We start from the raw sequence: 20,386 nt of genomic DNA, 5'->3' as shown, positions 1-20,386 counted from the left end.
TTGACTTAACCCCTTAGATAGGTTGAGTTGCCATCTTATGGGGCGCCAAGTCACACCACACGCTGTAAAATATACAAATGAGTATGTGAACCATCTTGTGGAACCTTTTGATGTCATCAATTAACTTTTATGTTTTTTCTGGTATTGTGAATTGGTCATTCCACTTAGTACTGATTCATGTCAAGTGTCGGGTTGTATGGCCTTGATTGAGTTGAAATTATATCAATTTACAGTGTAAGACAAGTGATGGGATAAAAAAAACAATTAAAAAGAATGATTAATTCACTTGTGCACAGATCACATCTATGATTTCTTGATTCCACAAGTGATCAATGACTAGAGATCTTATTATGAGCTCATCATAATTCACTGAGTTGGATCATGCATTCTTGAACTTCATTATAATTATCGCGCATGCACTATAATGAATACAATATATTAATGAACATGTAACGAGATATGGAATGTGAGATTGAGTTGTCAACAACATATATCTCTATCAGTGAGGTCATTTTAGAACACCTTATAGTTATTTCCTCTGAAATAGTTAGGGATTTAACTTCATCTTACTGATTGAGTCTATCTCAATACCATCAATGGACTATTCCATCTTGACCACTCAATTACCTACTGTAAACTTCTTGCTGCATCCAAGCTAGTAATGATTTGATCCTCATGTTTAAAAGACTTGAAAATTATTCACAGACACTCAATTATCCATCTGTAAAGTGTCTTTGTTGTGTCAAGTCTAATGACTACTCGCACAATTGTGGCATGAATCAAATTGATTGTCATTGGGGTAATATATCTAACTAATTGACCTTGGGTATAATGCCATTAATGGATTGGTGCATATTAATTCACTGAAATCCTTCAATGCTATTTTTTTTGATATTATTTTGGTGTCTATCTTGAGTTTCCTTCAAGTACGAATATCTAGAACACTAATACTAATAATAAATGTATCATCACGATTCACTCCATCGTTGCATGTATTCATGTAGTTCAATTAAAATAAACATATTATAAAAATTAATATTGAATGAGTTGTGGAATTCTTTATTGGCTTACATGCTATGTATATTTCCAACAATCCACATTAGATGAGAACTGGGTGGGTGTTAAACTTCAACAACATTACTACCTATCATACCTTAGGCACAATCAAAACATACATATCTTACTCGTCATTCTTCACAGTTGTTGATTAGACCATGCACTGAGAACTCACTCTTCACATACCTATCAACCAATTCAGACTTCCAAACACAATACTGTTCATTCGACAATACTTAATTTTCCACAATTAAAACTTCAAACTAACTACTCAATTAATTCAACAATATTTAAAGGACCAAAACTGACGTTGCGGCCCAATAAGAGCCCAAGAACGAACGGGCAGTCGTTTAACGAACCGCCACCACGGAGCTGGATAGGCGTTAGCCGTCGTCCACATCTCTCAAACTGACCCAATACCTGATTGATTGATTGATACTCTCTCAGAGTTTGCCGTTCTACTCTGCCCGCAGCGCATTCAAATTCGAGGCGAAGCTTGCAATTCAGCAATCCCATGGCGGTCGCGGCGGGGGCAATCGGGGCGGCGTGCCTTTCTCCGTCTTCTTCGGTGAAGGTGTCCGTTCCCGATCGTATGCGATGCTCTGGCGTCGCGCTGCGCCGTCGTGGTGGTTTCAGGGCAATGGCGCAGCAGCAGACGTATCAGGGCGCATCTGCCGCTTACGCGAAGGAGATGGAGAGATTATCTGCGAAGGAATCGTTGCTTCTCGCGGTGAGTCGTTTCCTCCCCGTTTTACCGCTCCGTTGTTTCATGGTTTGCGGTTTAAACAAAAGACATTGGTGAAACTCCGGACTTGATGCTTCCTCTGGATGTCGTAACGTGCTGCCCAGAGTAGAGAATTGGGGTTTTGAGGATTTCGGACTGACGTGGTTATGATCAAATCCACATTCACATTATTTACTGATGCAGGGATAGTAAAAAGTTGGTAAAGTTTTAGAATCTCAAGACCGCCCGTCAAGGTGGTGGATGAACATTTTTCATGCCCAGCTTGAGGAAGGTGGACATGGTTGGGCTCTGAAATATTTTAGCAGTATTTTCAAAGTATCCGGTCGTTGATGTCGATCGAATAGAGAACATCAAAGTCAGTGTCAGTGAATGATAAGCCCAGCCCAGTCGTGTCTGGACTTGATCCCCGGATGCCACTATAAGTAGTTGGAAATGGATACAGATTGACTTCGTATCCCTTTCTTGTTTTGAGATGTGTCATATCTCACACTCAAAATAAGTATCCGAAACATATTACAGAGTTAAAAAAGAGGGATGTGCTTGTTGTCAATGCAGCATCAAGATCTGTTCAGACGAAAAAGAACCCCTAATGGGGTGGATGCTTTTGCTGGATTTTAGCGAGTCCTATATTCCAACCTTGAACTTGTTGGCATATGAAAGAATGGAAACCAAGAAATGTATGTTAAATTATGTAATCATAGCTTTATCTCAACAACAGTTTTAGGACATGATTCTGGGCAGATTAGTGTAGTATACAAGTCCTTAGAATAAGCGGTTGGCTTAACCATGCAGCTTTCAACATGTCTATTTTGTGTATCTTATTATAATAGGGACTCCATAAACTATCCTTGAATCGCTGATGTCATTCCTTTGTTGTGACTTGGTCATTAGGACGCTTTTGATGATGATCGTTTGAGGTTTCTTTGGCGCAAGTAGCCGTATCCTGTTATTGTGAGGGCACAAACTCCCTGGTTGGAAGTTTTTGAGGCCTAGGCCATTCTAATTTATCACCTTCTTCTTCTCTCTTCCTTGCTCCTAATGTTTCTCTGTTTTTCTTTGATATTTATTAGAACTCCATAGGGATCAAAATATTGATGTTAGAGCTGAAGTTCTTGCATTAACCTGTGGCAACAACTTTGGATTCAATTAACAAAATCATGCTAGGCTACAAAATATACAGTGGTTTTTGTTGGAAATCTATGATTTATGATCACCACATTCTACATTTTGAGGTTTTATCTAGACAGATTGAGGAGGAAAACAAGATGTCAGCGATCACTGCTGCTTCTGCTGCGCTGGCAGTTCCAGCCGATGCCGCTCCAAGAACCAGCTCTGCTGATGTTTTCTCTACCGCTGCCGGATCCTCCACAGACATGGCATTGCAAAAACTTTTGGCCCAGATCTGCCACTGTAGATCCATATCCAGATTTGCCTCTGCAGAAACTATTGGCCCAGGCCCAAAACCTTGGCCCATCTCAAACTAAGGTCCTTATGACTCCAAGTTTGGCCCGACTTATGGGGCCGACAAGGAGCTGTCAGCTACGACCCAAGCCCCACGACTGACCTTAAAGCCCCACAGCTTATGGGGTCAACCTCTACTTTGGTGCCCACGTCTCGGCCTACTGCTGCAGACACCATCAAGCAGGTCCTTTGCTCCACCTTCTAGCACTAACGCCATCGCATTGCCATTGCCGTTGCCATCATGCCAAATTTATCAAGATGCTTGGCCACTGTGGCCACCTATTGTAATTGCCGCTGTCACACCTGTAAAAAGAACCATCTGTCACAAACTAGGAAAATGGGCCGCTGATAGGAAGTCCTTAATTGACGACGCAAAGTTGGGCTCACTCGATTTGGGATCAATCAAATGCTATCTGCAATGGTCCAAGCCACTCAAATTGGGTTGACAGATCCAACTGCGATCAGCCTCCACTGTGCCATCAGTCACTCCGTCAACTCCTGAACTTACCGTCCCACAGCCCTCTTCCTCCACTATTCCCACCTCTGACTCTGCTGATGCCATCTGCCTCTGCTGGTGCCATAGCCACTTTGTTGTTTGTCTGCCAATCCTTCCATCTTTGCCATGCCCGGCACTGTCACTACACCGTTGCTGCCATGACACGATGCCAGTAGCTCTGCAGTACCAGGTGCTACCATATGCCACCTTGTTTCTGCATGTTGTCATCATCATGCTGTCGGTCAAAGCCAACAATGCTTACTACATCAATCTTGTTGCCGAAGCCATCTCCACTTGATGCATTGCCATTGCAAACATAGCCATCGCCACCTCCATTTTCACAACCACCATCAACCCACTCCTATCTCCAGCTGCAGTCTAATGATGGATCCAAGGGATACTCGTGAACAGCTTTGGGACAAGCTGTTGCCAATGGGGGAATTATTGTTAGAGTCCTGATAAGGTCTCATCTTAGATGACCCAGCACAATGGGAGGCTTAGTCAATGACTGAGTCTTAGACGGAAAGAACTACTGATTCTTGAACAATCTTAGGGTTATATGCACGCCCTTATAAGGTCATTTGTACACTTTTGATGAATGATCATTTAAGTTTTGCTTGGTGAGAGTAGCTGTATTCAGCTGTCGTGAAGGCGAGAACCCCCATACAAAAGTTCTTGGTTCCTAGGACATTCTAACTTCTCACTTTCTTCTCTCGTCCTTCGCCAATCTTCCTCTTCTTTTCCCATCTACTTTGAAGCCCACTTTTGGTAAGCCATTTGCTCCTGCTGCTTTGTGAGGAAATTCGAGCTTGCATGATCTGTGCTGACATAAAGGGCAGGAACATCAGGTAGTGCTATAGCCATGAGCTCCTATTCATACGCCAATTTCATCCGTGAAGTGGCGGTTGAGGCGTGGCTGATGTAGGCGATGGACCACTCTTCCTGCAGAACTATGGTGGCCAGCCGCACCCAAAAGCATCTGTCTTCAGCAGCTGTGTCAAATGGGTGATGAAACGTTGGAAGTAACCCCCAGACCTAAGCACCCTGGAGTTCCTTGATCGTTTGGGAACCAGTTACACCACTACGTTCGCAATCTGTTCAGGGTCAGTGCTGATGCACTCGCTGGAGATGTAATCCCCAGATAGTGCAACTTTGGTTGACCAGCTGGTAATTTTTAGGGTTGACATGCAGGTGGTGCTTTTTTTATTTTGAAATAAGACATGCAGGTGGTGCTCATTCAAGATGGAGAGCACATTGGCCAAGTGTTTGCTGTGATGCACCTTTGGGTTGCTCTAAATGAGATATCATCAAAGAAAACCAAGATTTACCTGCACAGTCATGGCTGGAAGATGGGGTTCATCAGGTCCTGGAATGTGGCGAGCATACTCCAATCTGAACGGCATAACCACAAACTCATAATGATTGTTAGAGTTTTAAATGTCATCTTAGCGATGTCGTCCTCCTTTATGGAAATCTGGTAGCCCTGGCTTTATGGTGAGTTTTAGAAGACTTGGATGCCGTGGAGCTCCTCAAGTAGCTCATTGACCAGTGGGATGACGATAAGATCCCTGATTGTCATCTTCTTCAGAACATGGTAATCCATACAGAATCACCTGGTCTTGTCTTCCTTCTTGATGAGGATTGCCAGACTGACATGTGGCTTTATGATGGTCAAAAAACCCCTTTGTTACAGAGGTCCTTGAGGATCTTCTTCAAGGCCGAGGCCCATTGGAGTACCAGTAGTGTTGCTGGTTTTCTGGCGAGCTACTGACAGCAGAGGAATGGCATGGTGATTCGCCCTCAGCAAGGTTAGTCAAATCATGGGCCAGAATACATTTGGGAAGGTTGCCTACATATCCTGCTCAATGGTTAATATATAGTCTGATTCTGGCCCAACTCAGGCATGCATGAGCTGCGCCTACGTTACTAGCTCAAAGTAGCTCCAGAGCACAGACCGCGGCAGGCCTTGCAGCGGCCAGTATGCTTGCAATGTGATAACGATACCTTGGTGCATGAAACAGATCAGCAAGGGCGCCATGTGGACGTGGGCCCAGCAGAGAAAGCCCAGCCACTGGTACCTTAATATCAGGTCGATTTTCCCAGTTCCATTAGTTAAAAAATTTTGGGTAACCTGCACTCCCTCCTGAGTTCCACCCGCATGCATTGGCCCTGACATAATCGAAGGTGACGTCACCCAAGATGATGAAGTAGCTTCGGGACGATGAGTAGCATAGTCCAGAAAACCAGAGGGCAGGCCGCTGGTACACAGTCCCACTATTCCACTACCCCTCTTTCAGTTCTTGAGGAAAGGCCAGCGCGTGGGACTAGCATAGTCCAGAAAATGCAGCGTTCAGCTATGTCTTATCTGGGGTCTTCAACTCATGGGAGAGGACTTGGATGTGTTCATCGGCTGCAACCAAGGCTTCCATGGTCTTCTTGAGGCCAACCAGCTGTGGCATCTCCACTTCTGATTGCCCCGTTGAGGCCATTGAGGCAAGCTTCCTCCACAAGGTGTTGGGTCTCATCCTCAGAGTAGGCCTTTAGGTTCCCATAATTTTTAGCTGTTGTCCAATGTCGACATGGTCTGTTTGATGTGAAGCATTTGCTGATGTGGGTAACAATTGTGGATGGTGTCGAACAGTTGAAACTTGAAGTCCTGCCCATTATGGAATGGGCAAGAGGCTTTTGTATAGAGGTACCATGCCATTACCGATCCCTGCAGGACAGTGGCCACGACATTGAAGAACTGTCCTTGGAGGTGTGGATTCAAATAAAAAATGACAATCCGTGACTTGTTTCTATCTCTATGCAGGCAGAAGGGGTCATTGACCATCAGTTCCTTGGGCCCTAGGCAGAGGTCATTGACCATCAGGCACATAGTCAAGCATTGATGGTTGTGATGGTGGGGCAACCTGTAGTGGCAGTACGTCCGTCGCTGGCTTCAATTGAAAATGAACTTCTGGGTTGAAGTAGATAATTCCATGCCTGGCACTGATGCCCAAATGCTCTTGGGACCCTTGGGTCTGTGACAACATCAGTTCCACATCAGGGCAGAGTTTCTCCAACAAGGCATCAGGGAGTGAAGCTTCTTGTCTGAAGTTAACTTTACTGGAGACATTGAACGCATTTGCGCAGTGCAATGCACTGGTAGGTGATGCAGATCCCAGTGGAGCAATGGGTGCATGGCCCAGAAAGGGGTATGCTTCACAGAGGGTGTGAGGTGAGTGGCTCGATTGCTATGTGGCATAGTTCGACTGCCCAGTACGGCATTGTCTGCACGAGGCGGAATGGTCCTATTGTCCGGTGTCTTCCGCGTGGCACAGTTGGTGTCACATGTGTGGCTGGGCATCACAGCGCAATGGTTGGCATGCTTCGCTGCTGGTCATTGTGGCACAATGGATGGGGCGTGATGTGGATGATCGTTGCAGTGTAGCTGATTGTCTGCAGTGCAGATCGCTGCTGCTCAGGAAAGAGCAGCACATAGCAAGTAGCATTGTGTGGTGGTGGTGTGCACAGTTCTGAGCTGAATTGGGGCAGCATAAAGGCTCTGAGACCAGATGATAAGGTCCTCAAATAGAACCCTACTAGTTAGAGAGAGAGATAGAGAGGGGAAGAAGATAGATGGGTGGCTCCAAACCCTGTTAGATGCAGCTGAGGGGTTTCTTACCTGATGCAGCTGGAGAATTCCAGAAAGTAATCTTCAGGTTCAAAGGAAAACTGACGGAATGTTGATATAGATCCTCAACGAAGTTGGGAGAATTCTTTAGATCCTCAACAGTGTGCACAGTGCAGAGGATCCAATAGTATCCTGTTAAGATACTGATTGAGCCTGTACAGTAGAATGATATATGATTGTAATCCAACATGGAAGATCACGTATCAATGTTCAACATTCTAACTACGATACGAAATGAAGCAATTATTGAAAAGGAGATCCCGAATAGTAGAGAAGAACTTGCACACAATGTCTGAGGACAATTGTAGACCGAAGACAAAGTCAAGATGATAAGATGAGGAATGACTCTCCTTTGTAAGGATCTTGGAAACTGACGGCTGGATCGGGCTTCGACGGCTCCCATGGAGGAGGATCTCCTTCCTGTACTGAGATGACAACAACGATTTCTTGATAACTTCAAGGATGCCGCCCCTTCTATATATAGAATTCTTCCTCCCGGCCTTTCCCGCTCTTTATTCAAACCTTCCCACGTGCCGGATCAATCCGCACGTGTGGAATTAGCCGTGCGCCTTTTCTTGGTTTGGTAAGATCATATCCATTGTTTGAGTGACAGGAGATGGGGGAGAACGATGGAGAAGTGAGAGAAGAGTGGGAAATAGATAAGAGATATGTAGGGTAGATGGGGAGCTGAGCTGCATAAGCTGTTCCCTCTTTCTGGACGGAGGACCTCTCATTCAGCCTCAGATGCCTCAATGACTTCAAAACAGAATTCTTGCCTCTCTTGAGGAAGAATAGATTTATTTATATTGTTCCCTTTTCCTGCCCGATCATCCTCTCCTAGGGGTGGATGATTATCTACATTTCTCTTCTGAGATTTTTCCCGTAGGTCTTAGGAAGATTTGTAACAAAAACCCTAAACATTCTATCAGGTACTTATCACAATCCTCAACCAAAAGATAATCCTAAAATTGAAAGATACAAAAGGGCCTTTAGGCTGCATAAGACCTATAGGCAATGTAGAGAACATAGGTAGGGATTGTAGACACAGCAGGCATCCTTCCCTCAGGCAATACCAAGCACCTTTGCTTTGTTGATCAGATATGCAGGTCAAGAGAGGTATCGAGAGGAGAAGAGAGAGGAAGAAGAACACATTTAGGTTTCTGAAAATAAAAAAAGAACTCCTATGATCTACTTTAGGACATTAAATATCTATTTAACTTACCTTATTGGGTCCTCTAGTGCCCATGAAAATATTACAATGGCCAGTTTACTACAGTGATAAACAACTGGTAGAACGGAACAGGAGTGAATTTAACTGGACTGAATGGAACGGTGTTCATGAACCTTAACATGACCCATTGCTGAAATGGGTCCAGTCTAGTGGACCGGGGGAGCACCTTTGCTTTGTTGATGATAAGTCCTCGTAAGGAACATAACAGACTACTTCTCTGTAAACATAGCTCGACTTCCCTTGAGAAACATCTGAAAAATAAGGAAAGTTTTACTGCCTGGTAGTGACCCATGTCCCCACCAATCCATTATAGTGGAAATCTGCATCCCTAATAAAATATTTGATTGTTTTAAAAAAATAATTATAATAAAATAAAATATTTGATTTCTATGTTACATATGTTGGCCCTTTGATGTAATCATGTCATTTATTTTGTTAATGTTCTAACGATTGCAACTGCATCTATGAAATTGTTTTGCCCTGACTCCCAGCATTAGTAATCAGTTATGGTGATAGTAAAACTCCTTGCCTAGAGGCTAAATCTTTTCGTGAGAAGATTATTTTGAGTTGATTCATTAACTGGCATGGGGGTCGGAATCTTCTCCATGATTAAATAGTACACCATTACTTTTGCGCCTAACAGAGGGCCAGCTGGAAAGGTTTTAAATCAAAGAATGTGGTGGGAACTCATTGGACGTAGTCCACGGAATAGGCATGGGTCCTGCATGCCAGAACAAGATGGATATGGAGGAAATGGAGCCTTCCATTTGTCCTGCGACACTGGTCCTAGACTCGGTCATCTGGAGCAAACATATCCAAATTGATTCTAATTTTTCTGGATACAGTTCAGTCTGTACTGATATCTGTCACCCTGTCTCTTAAGCCCACTGAGGACTTTTTTAGTCCTCTAACTCCTGCAACGTACTCCACCTTGTAGGAGGACAGCAAAGAGCTGTTTTAACTGTTTTTTACATCTCACGACAAAATTCATCCTGACGTAGTCTCGCCTGTGACGCCTATCTTGCTGAGGTATACCAAGACTGCCAAGTTATTATTGTTGGTGGTGTCCACCGCACCTTTGCTTCTCCCTTTCTCTTTTCACAATATAAACCATGTCAGTCTGTATCAATCTGAAGTAAGGCTTTGTTTGATAGATAAAATTATGTCAATGACAGAAAGAGGCAGGCCTTGTTTTGCCCTTACCTCTCTGTGAGGTTTTCTTGCTAGGGAAGAGATTAACTTTTATGGAAATTAGAGGGCATTAAGATGCATCCAAGCTTATTTGGGCCGTGCTGTGGTAAAGAGCAAATTTTCATCCCAACTGTTATCTAACCAAACATATTTTTAATGAACCCTTAAATTTCCATGAATGGGTTTCTGAGATGCCCTTTTTGAATCCATGTACTTTCAGTTCAAGGACTCAGGCGGCTTTGAATCTTTGGCTAGTGGAAAGACAACGGAGTTGCAGCGCATTGATGTGAATGAGAGGATTGTTGCTCTTGAACGCCTAAATCCTACTCCTCGACCTACTACGTTTGTTAACTCTCTTTCTTATCTTCCTGGTTTTTATCTCCATGTAGACGAGAAATCTATCTTTTTCTATATTTTTTGCATATATTTCATTCTTCTTCCTTTATGCCCTTCCCAGGTCCCCCTTTTTGGAAGGTCGATGGAACTTTGAATGGTACAGCGCTGGTAGTCCGGGGTTGCTTGCTGCAAAATTGATTTTTGAGTATGTAACTCTATGCTCATGTCTGCTGCTTAGCGTCCTTGTTTTACTGGCTCTAAGCTATACACTAGAAGTTTAAAATTTTGTAACCTTTTATTTTTCTTATGGATTTATCTTTCACCGATTTGTGTTTATGTTTCTTCACTTTTACATATGACGACCAAAACCCTGATGGTAATGACCGGAGGTTGAATGTTACTAAAGTATTATACCAAAAATTTCAGGTTTTCTTTTACGTGTCTATGCAAATGCCTAGAGATAAAATTGCGCGGTCATTGGAATTTATTTGGTTTTTAATGCTTTTGTAATGCTTCTGAATTCTAAAGCCCCCAAGAGGCAGTGGCTAATCTGGTTTTGTGGGCTGACGGTCTTCACAGGAGATTTCCTACAGCGGTGGCCAACTTGACGGGTCTGAGCATACTGATCAAGGACAATTACTCCAGGGTGTCAGCAAACTTGAAACTCCTCAACTCAGTATGTTTTAATCTTCAGACTTTCTTTGTGATGAGTAGGCTTCACGGTCAGGGGGAACAAGGACGAGAAAATGATGACGACCAGCCATTGTCCTTGTTAGTTGTCTTTGCCAGGATGACGATGACTGTGACAATATCATCATTTTTATCATAATCAACAGTGAATGCTTCGCAGATGACAATGACGATGGTGATGAGGGTTTTGTCCTCGTCATTCTGGCCATGTATTAAAATGACGACAAGTACTATCATAGTCATCCTAGTCAATCCATCCTCATAGATGGGCAAACTCATCGTCATCGGCTGTCCCTAATCCCTAGTGGGATATTCTTCTTCTATTTTTGTTCTCGCTCTCTGCATTAACATACACCTTTTCGTACATGTTTTTGGGAGGGACAAGGACTGTAAGATGTCTTTTCCATTATCCTTGGACTATTATGACCATTTTGGTACGTGAAGTATGTCATCTCGTGTATCATTTCCTTAATTCTTTTGCAGGTGATAGCTGGTAACTTCATTTTGACCGCAAAACTATCTATCGAAGGGCCAACCCGATTGAAAGAGGAGTACCTTGAGGGGGTCCTTGAGACACCAACGGTCAGCGACACATCTATACCGGAGCAATTAAGAGGCCCTCTTGGTCAGGCTGCTGGTTCTCTACAACAGCTTCCGCTTCCAATCAGAGATGCTCTGTCAAGCGGTCTTAAGATTCCACTGAGTAAGCATTTTCCATATGGCTTTGAATTGATAGATCTACTGTATTAGGAAATTAATTTGATAATTAAGGGGTGACGATCCTGAGCAGCCAAGTGAATAGAGAAACTTGGGCTGAAATTTCAGCTAGAAAAACTGATTATTCTATTGACATGCAGACGGCGTTTACCAGAGACTTTTCATGATTTCCTATCTCGACGAAGAAATATTGGTGAGCATTATTCTCTATTCTATGATCATATCGAATTTTAGTCTTGCGTAATCTGTTTCTTCTTGAAATGTAAGTCTATTTACGTTGACTATTACCATTATGTTCGCAGATAGTGAGGGATGGTTCTGGCTCTCCAGATGTTCTTACAAGGATGGAGGGGCCGCCTGACTCGTCCTCAGACCCACTGGCCGAATACGATAGCTGAGAGTAAACAAAATATGGGCGGGCTGTAAGTAAGAATATATAATTCCCTTTCTTTTTAACTTTGAATTCAGGGTGACAATTATCTTTGATTCAGAAATGACGGCCTAACTTGGGGCTCTGGTCTGTCTTATGGATCAATTGGCTTGTTTCCTGGAAGGCTAGGTGTCAAATAAAAAGGATATCATTGCTTAATTGTCAATTGCTCAACTGTTAGAAACAAGATTATCTCCATCAGACGTCGAGAGGTGTTCTTGTTGGCGGCGATGTGCAACACGCAAAAATCCTACCCTCACGCCATCATAAATCATATTTTATTCATCGAACATTGGTTATTAAACGAATAAATCAAAACGAACCGACGAACACGAACATGAATTTTGGGCTGCTCACCACGAACATACACAAACTTCCCATCCCAGCCCAGGTGTCCCCATCACTTTTAATCTCTATCCTTGACATATTTTATATTTTTCACTTGCACCGATTAAAATCTAAATCCTAACAGTAAGATAAAGCTATTAATTTTTTTACCCATGGTAATAGAGCAACCCCGGGACTTACCTTTCCGCCGGCCTACGTCAGTGGTTTGTCCGGGCAGCCAGGTTGTCCGTATCTTAAATACGAATCCCCCGGCGGCTAAGTCCTACCAAGTTGGCCCTATACCCAATTACCCGTCCTTCTCCAAACACCCGTTATCTCTCCCTGCTCCTCATGTTAGAGAGAGAAAGAGAGAGAGAGAGTCAGAGAGATTGAGAGTTCCTTGAGATGGGTCTCTCCAGGAGAGTTGTAGATTACAAGAACCCATCAAAATTACAAACAATGTAGAGAGAGAGAGGGAGAGAGAGGGAGGAGAACAAGAGCGCTTGCTTGTTCACGCACAGACTGACCCCTCAGAGAAGACGTCGACCGCGGTTGAACTCAAAGGAAAGGGCAGAGTCTCGCGCATGTCCTGAAAGAAAGCATCGATCACGCCGAAGTCGCTAAAAGTGCCGTAGTTGTCGAGCAATCCTGAGAGGGATTCTTCCTCCGCCCGCTTCAGCTTCTTCTCCGGCGGGGGAGGCGACCACTCGCCGGAGAAAGCTTCGCTTCGGTTGCTCGTTCCCAGTGCTGCCTCTGCTTCAGTCTTTCTCTCTCTTGCTCTGCTCTGCTTCCCCGTCAGCCTTTGAACGACCTCCCGAAACTTCTCCACGTCCGTCTGAATAATCCTCGGCGCCGCCAAGTGCACAATTCTCACCTTCGGCCGCCCCTTCACCGCTGCTTTCGCCTCCTCAAAGGTAGACTGTTCCATCTCTAGAGCGAGAGAGAGAGGAGAGAGAGAAGAGAGACGTGAGATGGGAAGACAGAAGAGTCGTGGAGCTTAAATAGAACAACTCATGTCCCGGTGATGAGATCATCAATGAAAGCTCTCAGTGGTGCCCGTCTTGCTTCCCGGAAGCCAGGATGAGATAAACCCCACCTCAGCTTGGAAAAGTCAATATTCAGATGGACTTAGTATCTCTCTCTCTCTCTCGCTCGCTTTATGAATATTTAATAAGGCCGCTGTTGAAGATCCCAAGTTATCGTCAACGATATAAGGAGGCCAAAAAATTCCAGGCTCGATTTTTCCTACTAAATTGGAATTTGAAAGTAATCTCCGATGATTTGTCGGCGTGCGATTTGCCGAACCGACAAGAACGCGCTACGGGCTGTGCGTAGTTTCGAGTTAAATTTCGGACACAGAATGTCATTAAGGAGTAAGAGCGCTATCGTTTGGAAGAGAATATTGGTGATCTCGGCGGCGTTTGTCATGGAGCGCATGGGCGGTTTGGATTCGGGTTTCCGTGCGAAACTGACGGTCGAATCGCGTTCCAACTCCGCGCATCAGTCTCGCACCTGCTCCAGCGCTTCGTGCACAACCCCATACTCACTCTTTCTCTCTGCTCCGCGACGAAGAACTTTGCCCAGGCCCCAGCAAGCACGACCCGCGTGCACTCTCTCTCTCCCTCTATCTTTCTCAATTCCTCTCTCTCCCTCTCTCTCTCTCTCTCTCTCCCTCTATTCTTATATCTCTCGCACTCTCTCACTTTCTCTCTTCCCTCCCTCTTTTTCTCTCTCTCACTTCCTCTTTTCTCTCTCTTATTCTCGCGCTCTCGCTCTCCCTCACTATCATTCTCTCTCTCTTACTCGCTCTCTTTCTCTCTCGCTCACGCTCTATATCTCTCTCTCTCTTACTCGCTCTCCCTCTGTATCTCTCTCTCTCTTACTCGCTCTCCCTCTGTATCTCTCTCTCTCTTACTCGCTCTCCCTCTGTATCTCTCTCTCTTACTCGCTCTCTTTCTCTCTCGCTCTCCCGCTATATCTCTCTCTCTCTCTCTTACTCGCTCTCTTTCTCTCTCGCTCTCCTTCTATATCTCTCTATCTCTCTCTTTATCTCGCTCTCGCTTTTTCTCTCTCTTTCTCCTTCTCTCCCTCGCTCGCTCTCTCTCTCTCTCTCTCGCTCGCTCTCTTTCTCTCTCTCGCTCGACCTCTCTTTCTCTCTCTCGCTCACGCTCTCTTTTTCTCTATCAATCTTTCTCGCTCTCTTTATCAGTCGCTCTCTCGCTCTCTTTATCAATCTCTCTCTCGCTCTCTTTCTCTCTATCTGTCTCTCTCGCTCTTTTTCCATATTTCTCTCTCGCTCTCTTTCTCTATATCCCTCTCTCGCTCTCTTTCTCTCCATCTGTCTCTCTCGCTCTCTTCTATATATCTCTCTCGCTATCTCTCTCTCTCTCTCTTTCTCTAGATCTCTCTCGCGCACTCTTTCTCTACATATATATATCTCTCTCTATCTGTTTAAGAAGATGGATAGATATATTCATCCATCTCTATGCCGCAGCCCCGCTTGATATACTATGGATACATCGTTTCAGTTCGGCAGGTGGGATAGATGGGAATCCCTCGGAGAGAGTCGCAAGCCAAGGGGGCGAAAGGATTATCCGCGGAGAATTTTTAACCGGGCCGAGGTTGAATGAGCGACGGTAACGGCTGTCGTCTGTCGTTCGGGCATCGCGGGGGTCCGGGGGACCACGGAGGCTTCTGAAATCTCTCCCCACCCGATAAATGACGAGGATACTCCCATATCTACACCTTTCTCGAGGTCCCTCGATATTAATTCTCCATCTCCTCCACCGCTTACGTCACCGTGGTGAGGTAGCTGGAGGGCGTAAACGTTAGCTATAAACACACTATAAAGAGAAAAGATGTGACATGAGGAGAGAGAGAGATAGTGGATGTATGATTGTGAGAGAATGAGAGAGAGGATGTGTGATTGTTAGAGGATCAGAGATAGAGAGAGAGGATGTGAACAGAGAAAGGGAATGAGATAGAGAGAGGATGTGAACAGAGAAAGGGAATGAGATAGAGGGAGAGATATGCTGAGATGGGATGTGAACAGAGAGAGAGAATGAGATAGAGGCAGAGATATGCTGAGATGGGATGTGAACAGAGAGAGAGAATGAGATAGAGGGAGAGATACACTGAGACGGAATGTATGTGAGAGAGAGAATGATAGATTGATAGAGAGCATGTGAGCGAGGGAGAGAATGAGATAGAGGGAGAGAGATAGTGAGGGAGGGAATGTATATGTGTGAGAGAGAATGAGAGATAGATAGAGAGGATGTGAGCGAGAGAGAGAATAAGAAATTGATAGAGAGAGAGAGAGAATGTGAGCGAGAGAGAGAATGAGATAGACGGCGAGAGATAAGGAGAGTTAGTGAGAGAGGGGATGTGTTGTGAGAGAGAAGTAAAGATAGATAGAGAGAGGGAATGTGTGCGAGAGATAGATGGAGAGAGGATGTCAGAGACAGAAAGATAGAGAGAGAGGGAATGTGAGTGTGAGAGAGAATGAGGGATAGATAGAGAGAGTGGATGTGAGTGTGAGAGATGGAGAGAGAGGATACGAGTGTGTGAGAGAGAATGAGAGATGGAGAGAGAGGATACGAGTGTGTGAGAGAGAATGAGAGATAAATAGAGAGAGGGGATGCGAGTGAGAGAGATAGAGACAGAGGAGGCGAGAGACAGAAAGATAGAGAGAGAGAGAGAGAGGAAATGATTAGACAGGAAGATGGAGAGATAGAGGACATGAGAGACAGAAAGATAGAGAGAGAGGATGTGAGAGACAGATAGGTAAGGAGGGAGGATATGAGAGATAGACACATAAGGAGAGAGGATGTGGGAGACAGAAAGAAAGAGAGAGGGTGTGAGAGAGAAAAAAAAGAGAGAGGAGGTGAGAGAAAGATAGAAAAAAGGGAGAGAGGAGGCGAGAGAAAGATAGAAAAAAAAAGAGAGTGGAGGTGAGAGAAAGATGGAAAAAGGAGAGAGAGGAAGTGAGAGAAAGATAGATAGAGAGATAGAGATAGATAGAGAGAGAGAGGGAGAGAGAGAGAGAGGGGGCTCAGCGTCATCAGGATTCACTCTATCGCTTCACCGGCGTTGGAATTTCCAGTGGCACGTCAACATCGTTCTCTCCATCCCTTCAGCGGCTTTCTAATTTCCACGGGCCCATTCGTCACCGCCGATCGAAAGTCTAGCTAAAGAACATGCGCCTCCAGGCCAGCAGACGTGACGGCAAGCGATCCCTCCAGGAAATAGATGAGGCCGGCCCAAAGAAAGAGACCTTTCGACCACTTGCCGTTGCGTTGCCCTCCTCCATTGCTCGACAAATTCCCACGCAAAGTCAACTCCTTTGTCACGTTCCCTGAAAAAATCGATGTCAACGATGTAAAAGTCCATGCTCATCCGTGGGGGAAGGGTCATCCAGGCCCCACAGTGGCGGCTATCTTCTGCAAGAGGTCAGGTGGGGGCCTTCATACAGTGCCCAGGTTGGCATACTGGCGCGCGTGGGGACTCTCAAGAACAGCGACTGCCGGATTTCCCATCGTGATGAAAACAGCAAGTTTTCACGTCTGTGCGATATGACAGCTTCAGGGTCGGATGAAGGATTGGGCTCTTTAAGTTCCCAAATAACATGATTGGATGATGAACGGTATGGTGGGAAAAAATCAAACGTTTTTTTAAAAATTTGATGTAGTGAGGTTCTACTCTATCCATTCTAATACTGTTTATTCAAAGCTGATATTTGTATATTACGGAGGTCATAGGCCCTACGACGACGACTGTTTGTTGTTGACGTGTGAGTGTATATAAGATCTGCCCAAGAGCACGATCAAGATGTAGATTAATGATATATTGAACATCTCTTGACGTTTTTCAGTTTCTGAATTTGAATACTGCATTTGGATAGAAGATTTTATTCTGAAATATTGATGAAATGACCTAATTCATTTTGTATTTAATATCCATATGGAATCCGACATCTATTTCTGTAATTTTTTAAACTCTGTTTGAGAAATTTGTCAGCGATTTGTTCTGCATTGTTAAATAACAATATTCTGAAGTATCTCTCTATAATGTGAAGCCTCTGTAATTTTCTGCCAAATAATAATTCAAATTCATCTGAAACTTTCTTTTAGAGATAATTGAAACCTTGGTGTGATTTTCTACTAGATTGGATTCATAGTCCGCCATAAAGTCATGTTAGATTGGATACAAAATATCTTTATAATTTTTAGATAATTGATGTTAAAATTTCTCTCCAACTTCCTAGAACATTGTAAATTAAATCTCTTGCAAAATACTTATTCTCTATGATTTTTTTTCGGTATTGAAAAATTAATTTTTCTGTCTGTCTCTCAAGCTTTCTACAGAAGTAAAGTTTAAATATCGTTCTGAAATTTTATACAGCAATTAATATCGTTGAAAAATTAAAATCATTATCAATTAACGCTCTCCAAAGTTTTTTACAGTAGTAAATATTAGATCTCGTTTGGCAATTTTTGACAGCAGTAAATAATAAATCTCTCTATAAAACTTTCTGATAAAATTATTAAATTCTGGTATAATTTACTGCTACATGAGATATAATTTTTTTAAAATCCGTGAAAGACATAATTTAGTTTTCTCTCCAGTTTTTTAATTATTTGTTTCAAATTGACTTTGAAACCTTCTAAAATACTGAACTTATATGTTATCTTAATTTTCTGTAGGGTTGAAACTTGCTTTGGAAATTATTCTCATTAAGTAAAATTTCAAAACTATTTATGAGACTGAACTATCATCGTAAGTCACCATTGAAATTTCATTTCTTGCATAACTGAATAAATTTTTTAAAATCATATTTGCAGTTTATACAACAAAAGTGTTGATATAGTATTAATTATTGCTAAGTACATCATTTCAGGTTTCTGATTCTTCCAATAATCTTTATAAAATTCCCTATGTGCACAGAATGATTACGGGTCAAATCCGTAGAGATCATATATTAAAAAGTTAAATTAAGGTAAATTAATACTCTTAGGATTTAAATCTAATTTAATGTGAGCAAGCTAGAGAAAAATCAAAATAATTTAAATAATGGAAGAAAATAGGGATATTATATAATCTAAATTATTCAAATTTTATATAATAATTTCGGAATTTAATAGATTTTTCTAGATAGAAATAATAATTCATTTCTGTTGGAGAGGGTGATAGTTGATGGCCGTAGGGTGAGTGGATTGGAACACAGTTTGTAAAACTCTGATGCTGATCGCAGCAGAAATGGTAGTGGATACATGTCACGAATGAAAGAGGGAGAAAATAGGCTATCCTAAAGGTAGATGACCTATATATTGAAATCATGAGGACGCACAAAGAATATCACAATAACCCCATTGTCACATGCCCAAGTACTTTTACTTCACAACTCTTGATCAGATTCACCATTTCTTCAATCCTTCACTGGTGAAAATAAAAAATGGACCCAAACGAGATTTTGAATGAGAAAACCAATCCCCTAAATTTGACTAGGAACACAATCCAAGGGCCTCTTTTTTACTTATATTGGATAGGTCTATGTATAGCTCCAAGAACATGGATGGACAAAGGAGACAGACATTACTATTCCAAACTTTGAGCCCAAAAATCCTACATAGGTGTCATATGTCACATTCTAAAGTTGAAGAATTCTGAACCATAGATTACTTCTCTCCCCTTTTCAATATACATCATTGATCACCAGTGTGGTGATCAAATTCACAGATTCTCAGATCCCATATTCTACATTAAATTTGCACTTGAGCGGACTTTAATATACTACTGAGAGAAAATAACACTGAATTAAGCCAATAAAAATGTGTTTGTATGCTTAATGTTTTACACTTATTTATAGGTTACATTATCCTTTATCACCAATAAGTGAAAATCAAAAAATTATATTTTATTGTTTTATAATTTCTATTTTATGTATTGTATTTCTCACATATTCTTGGAGCTTTATTTGAAATACATGACTTAGGTGAATCAAATTCTGAATTCTGGATGAATATGAGAGAAAAAGAGAAGCTCGATTCTTGTCCTAAATGGGAACAAGAAAACAAATTCATGGCCCAGACCATAAAAAGGCCCAATACAAAATAACTCCAGTTTTTAATCATATTTAAGATATTTTAAGAATTATGCCAAGTAAAACAAAGAATTGGGGACCTAACCTATAATTTTAATTTAAAAGGTAGTTTTTGAAATCGGAGGAAGGGACATGGATCCAAGCTGTAAATCAATTAATCCTAGTCCTCCAAACCCTTTGAATTAAATCTAATTTTTGGGAAAGTTAGGGCACTTTTATGTAAACTATTCTGCTCGATTATTGTATTCCATATGGGATTTTGTTCCCAACTTATTGTTAGTAGCTTAGTGCATCAGATTTCTTTGATTCATTTGTGTCATAATAGTGTGTGAGACAAGGTTCAAGTTTGATTGAGATTCATGGGAAAGAAGTACCACTTGGCCATTGGGAGAAGTGACAATGAGATTTGTGTGATCTCCCATATGTTTGGTTTTAATTCTCTCATTTTTTATCTCGTGAACATTCCAATGGATACCCAAGACAAAAAGCTTTCCAATGCATCAAACCAAGAAAATCTCCTTGAGGAAAAAGTTACAACATAGTTTGTCCACCACAGGCCGCTGCTCAAATCTCTTGGTTTCCTCTACGCCCCAACAAACGCACTTGCCCTCAAATCCCACCACTAGAAAGCCATCCAAGGGTATTTGAATTTTTTAAAATTTTATTTTATGCTCTAAATATCACAAAATTCCCAAAAATCATATAAATTTTAGCAGAATATATTGAAAATAAATAAACATGCATTTCATTCGTTAACATTATTATTAGTAATTTACTTTCAATGTAGTGAGTTTGATTCCCATAAAATAGCAAAAAATCCAGTAATAATATTTTAAAACTCTGAAAAAATATTTTAAATGTGTTTAAATAAAATTTTCTCTCCTATGACCTGATCCTTTTGGATTCAACCCTTACACTATACTACAAAAAA

At 42.3% G+C, this 20,386-nt stretch overlaps 2 protein-coding genes across 2 annotated transcripts; one reads left to right on the top strand and one right to left on the bottom strand.

The window, feature by feature from the left end:
* Positions 1–1,444: 1,444 nt before the first annotated feature.
* Positions 1,445–12,134, top strand: LOC144712761 (putative plastid-lipid-associated protein 13, chloroplastic). The gene is made up of 7 exons (XM_078587062.1): positions 1,445–1,786; positions 10,077–10,198; positions 10,314–10,397; positions 10,772–10,868; positions 11,366–11,585; positions 11,740–11,792; positions 11,902–12,134. Exons 1-7 carry the CDS (start codon positions 1,571–1,573, stop codon positions 11,995–11,997), a joined length of 888 nt encoding a protein of 295 aa, XP_078443188.1. The 5' UTR covers positions 1,445–1,570; the 3' UTR covers positions 11,998–12,134.
* Positions 12,135–12,752: 618 nt separating this feature from the next.
* On the bottom strand, positions 12,753–13,351 carry LOC144712762 (uncharacterized). The gene has a single exon (XM_078587063.1). The coding sequence runs from the start codon at positions 13,282–13,284 to the stop codon at positions 12,868–12,870; it is 417 nt and encodes a 138-aa protein (XP_078443189.1). The 5' UTR covers positions 13,285–13,351; the 3' UTR covers positions 12,753–12,867.
* Between the last annotated feature and the right edge of the window lie 7,035 nt (positions 13,352–20,386).

This window comes from Wolffia australiana, chromosome 15, assembly GCF_029677425.1.
Source record: "Wolffia australiana isolate 7733 chromosome 15, ASM2967742v1".
Classification (NCBI taxonomy): Eukaryota; Viridiplantae; Streptophyta; class Magnoliopsida; order Alismatales; family Araceae; genus Wolffia; species Wolffia australiana.
This window is presented reverse-complemented; position numbering and strand designations above follow the sequence as displayed.

What these genes read in the sequence shown, in the direction of transcription:
- LOC144712761 (XM_078587062.1), top strand. Translation starts at nt 1,571, where the DNA reads ATGGCGGTCGCGGCGGGGGCAATCGGGGCGGCGTGCCTTTCTCCGTCT. An exon ending in GCTGCAAAATTGATTTTTGA is followed by an intron (nt 10,398 to 10,771) that starts GTATGTAACTCT and finishes CGGTCTTCACAG; the next exon opens with GAGATTTCCTACAGCGGTGG. An exon ending in CGGTCTTAAGATTCCACTGA is followed by an intron (nt 11,586 to 11,739) that starts GTAAGCATTTTC and finishes ATTGACATGCAG; the next exon opens with ACGGCGTTTACCAGAGACTT.
- LOC144712762 (XM_078587063.1), bottom strand. Translation starts at nt 13,284, where the DNA reads ATGGAACAGTCTACCTTTGAGGAGGCGAAAGCAGCGGTGAAGGGGCGG.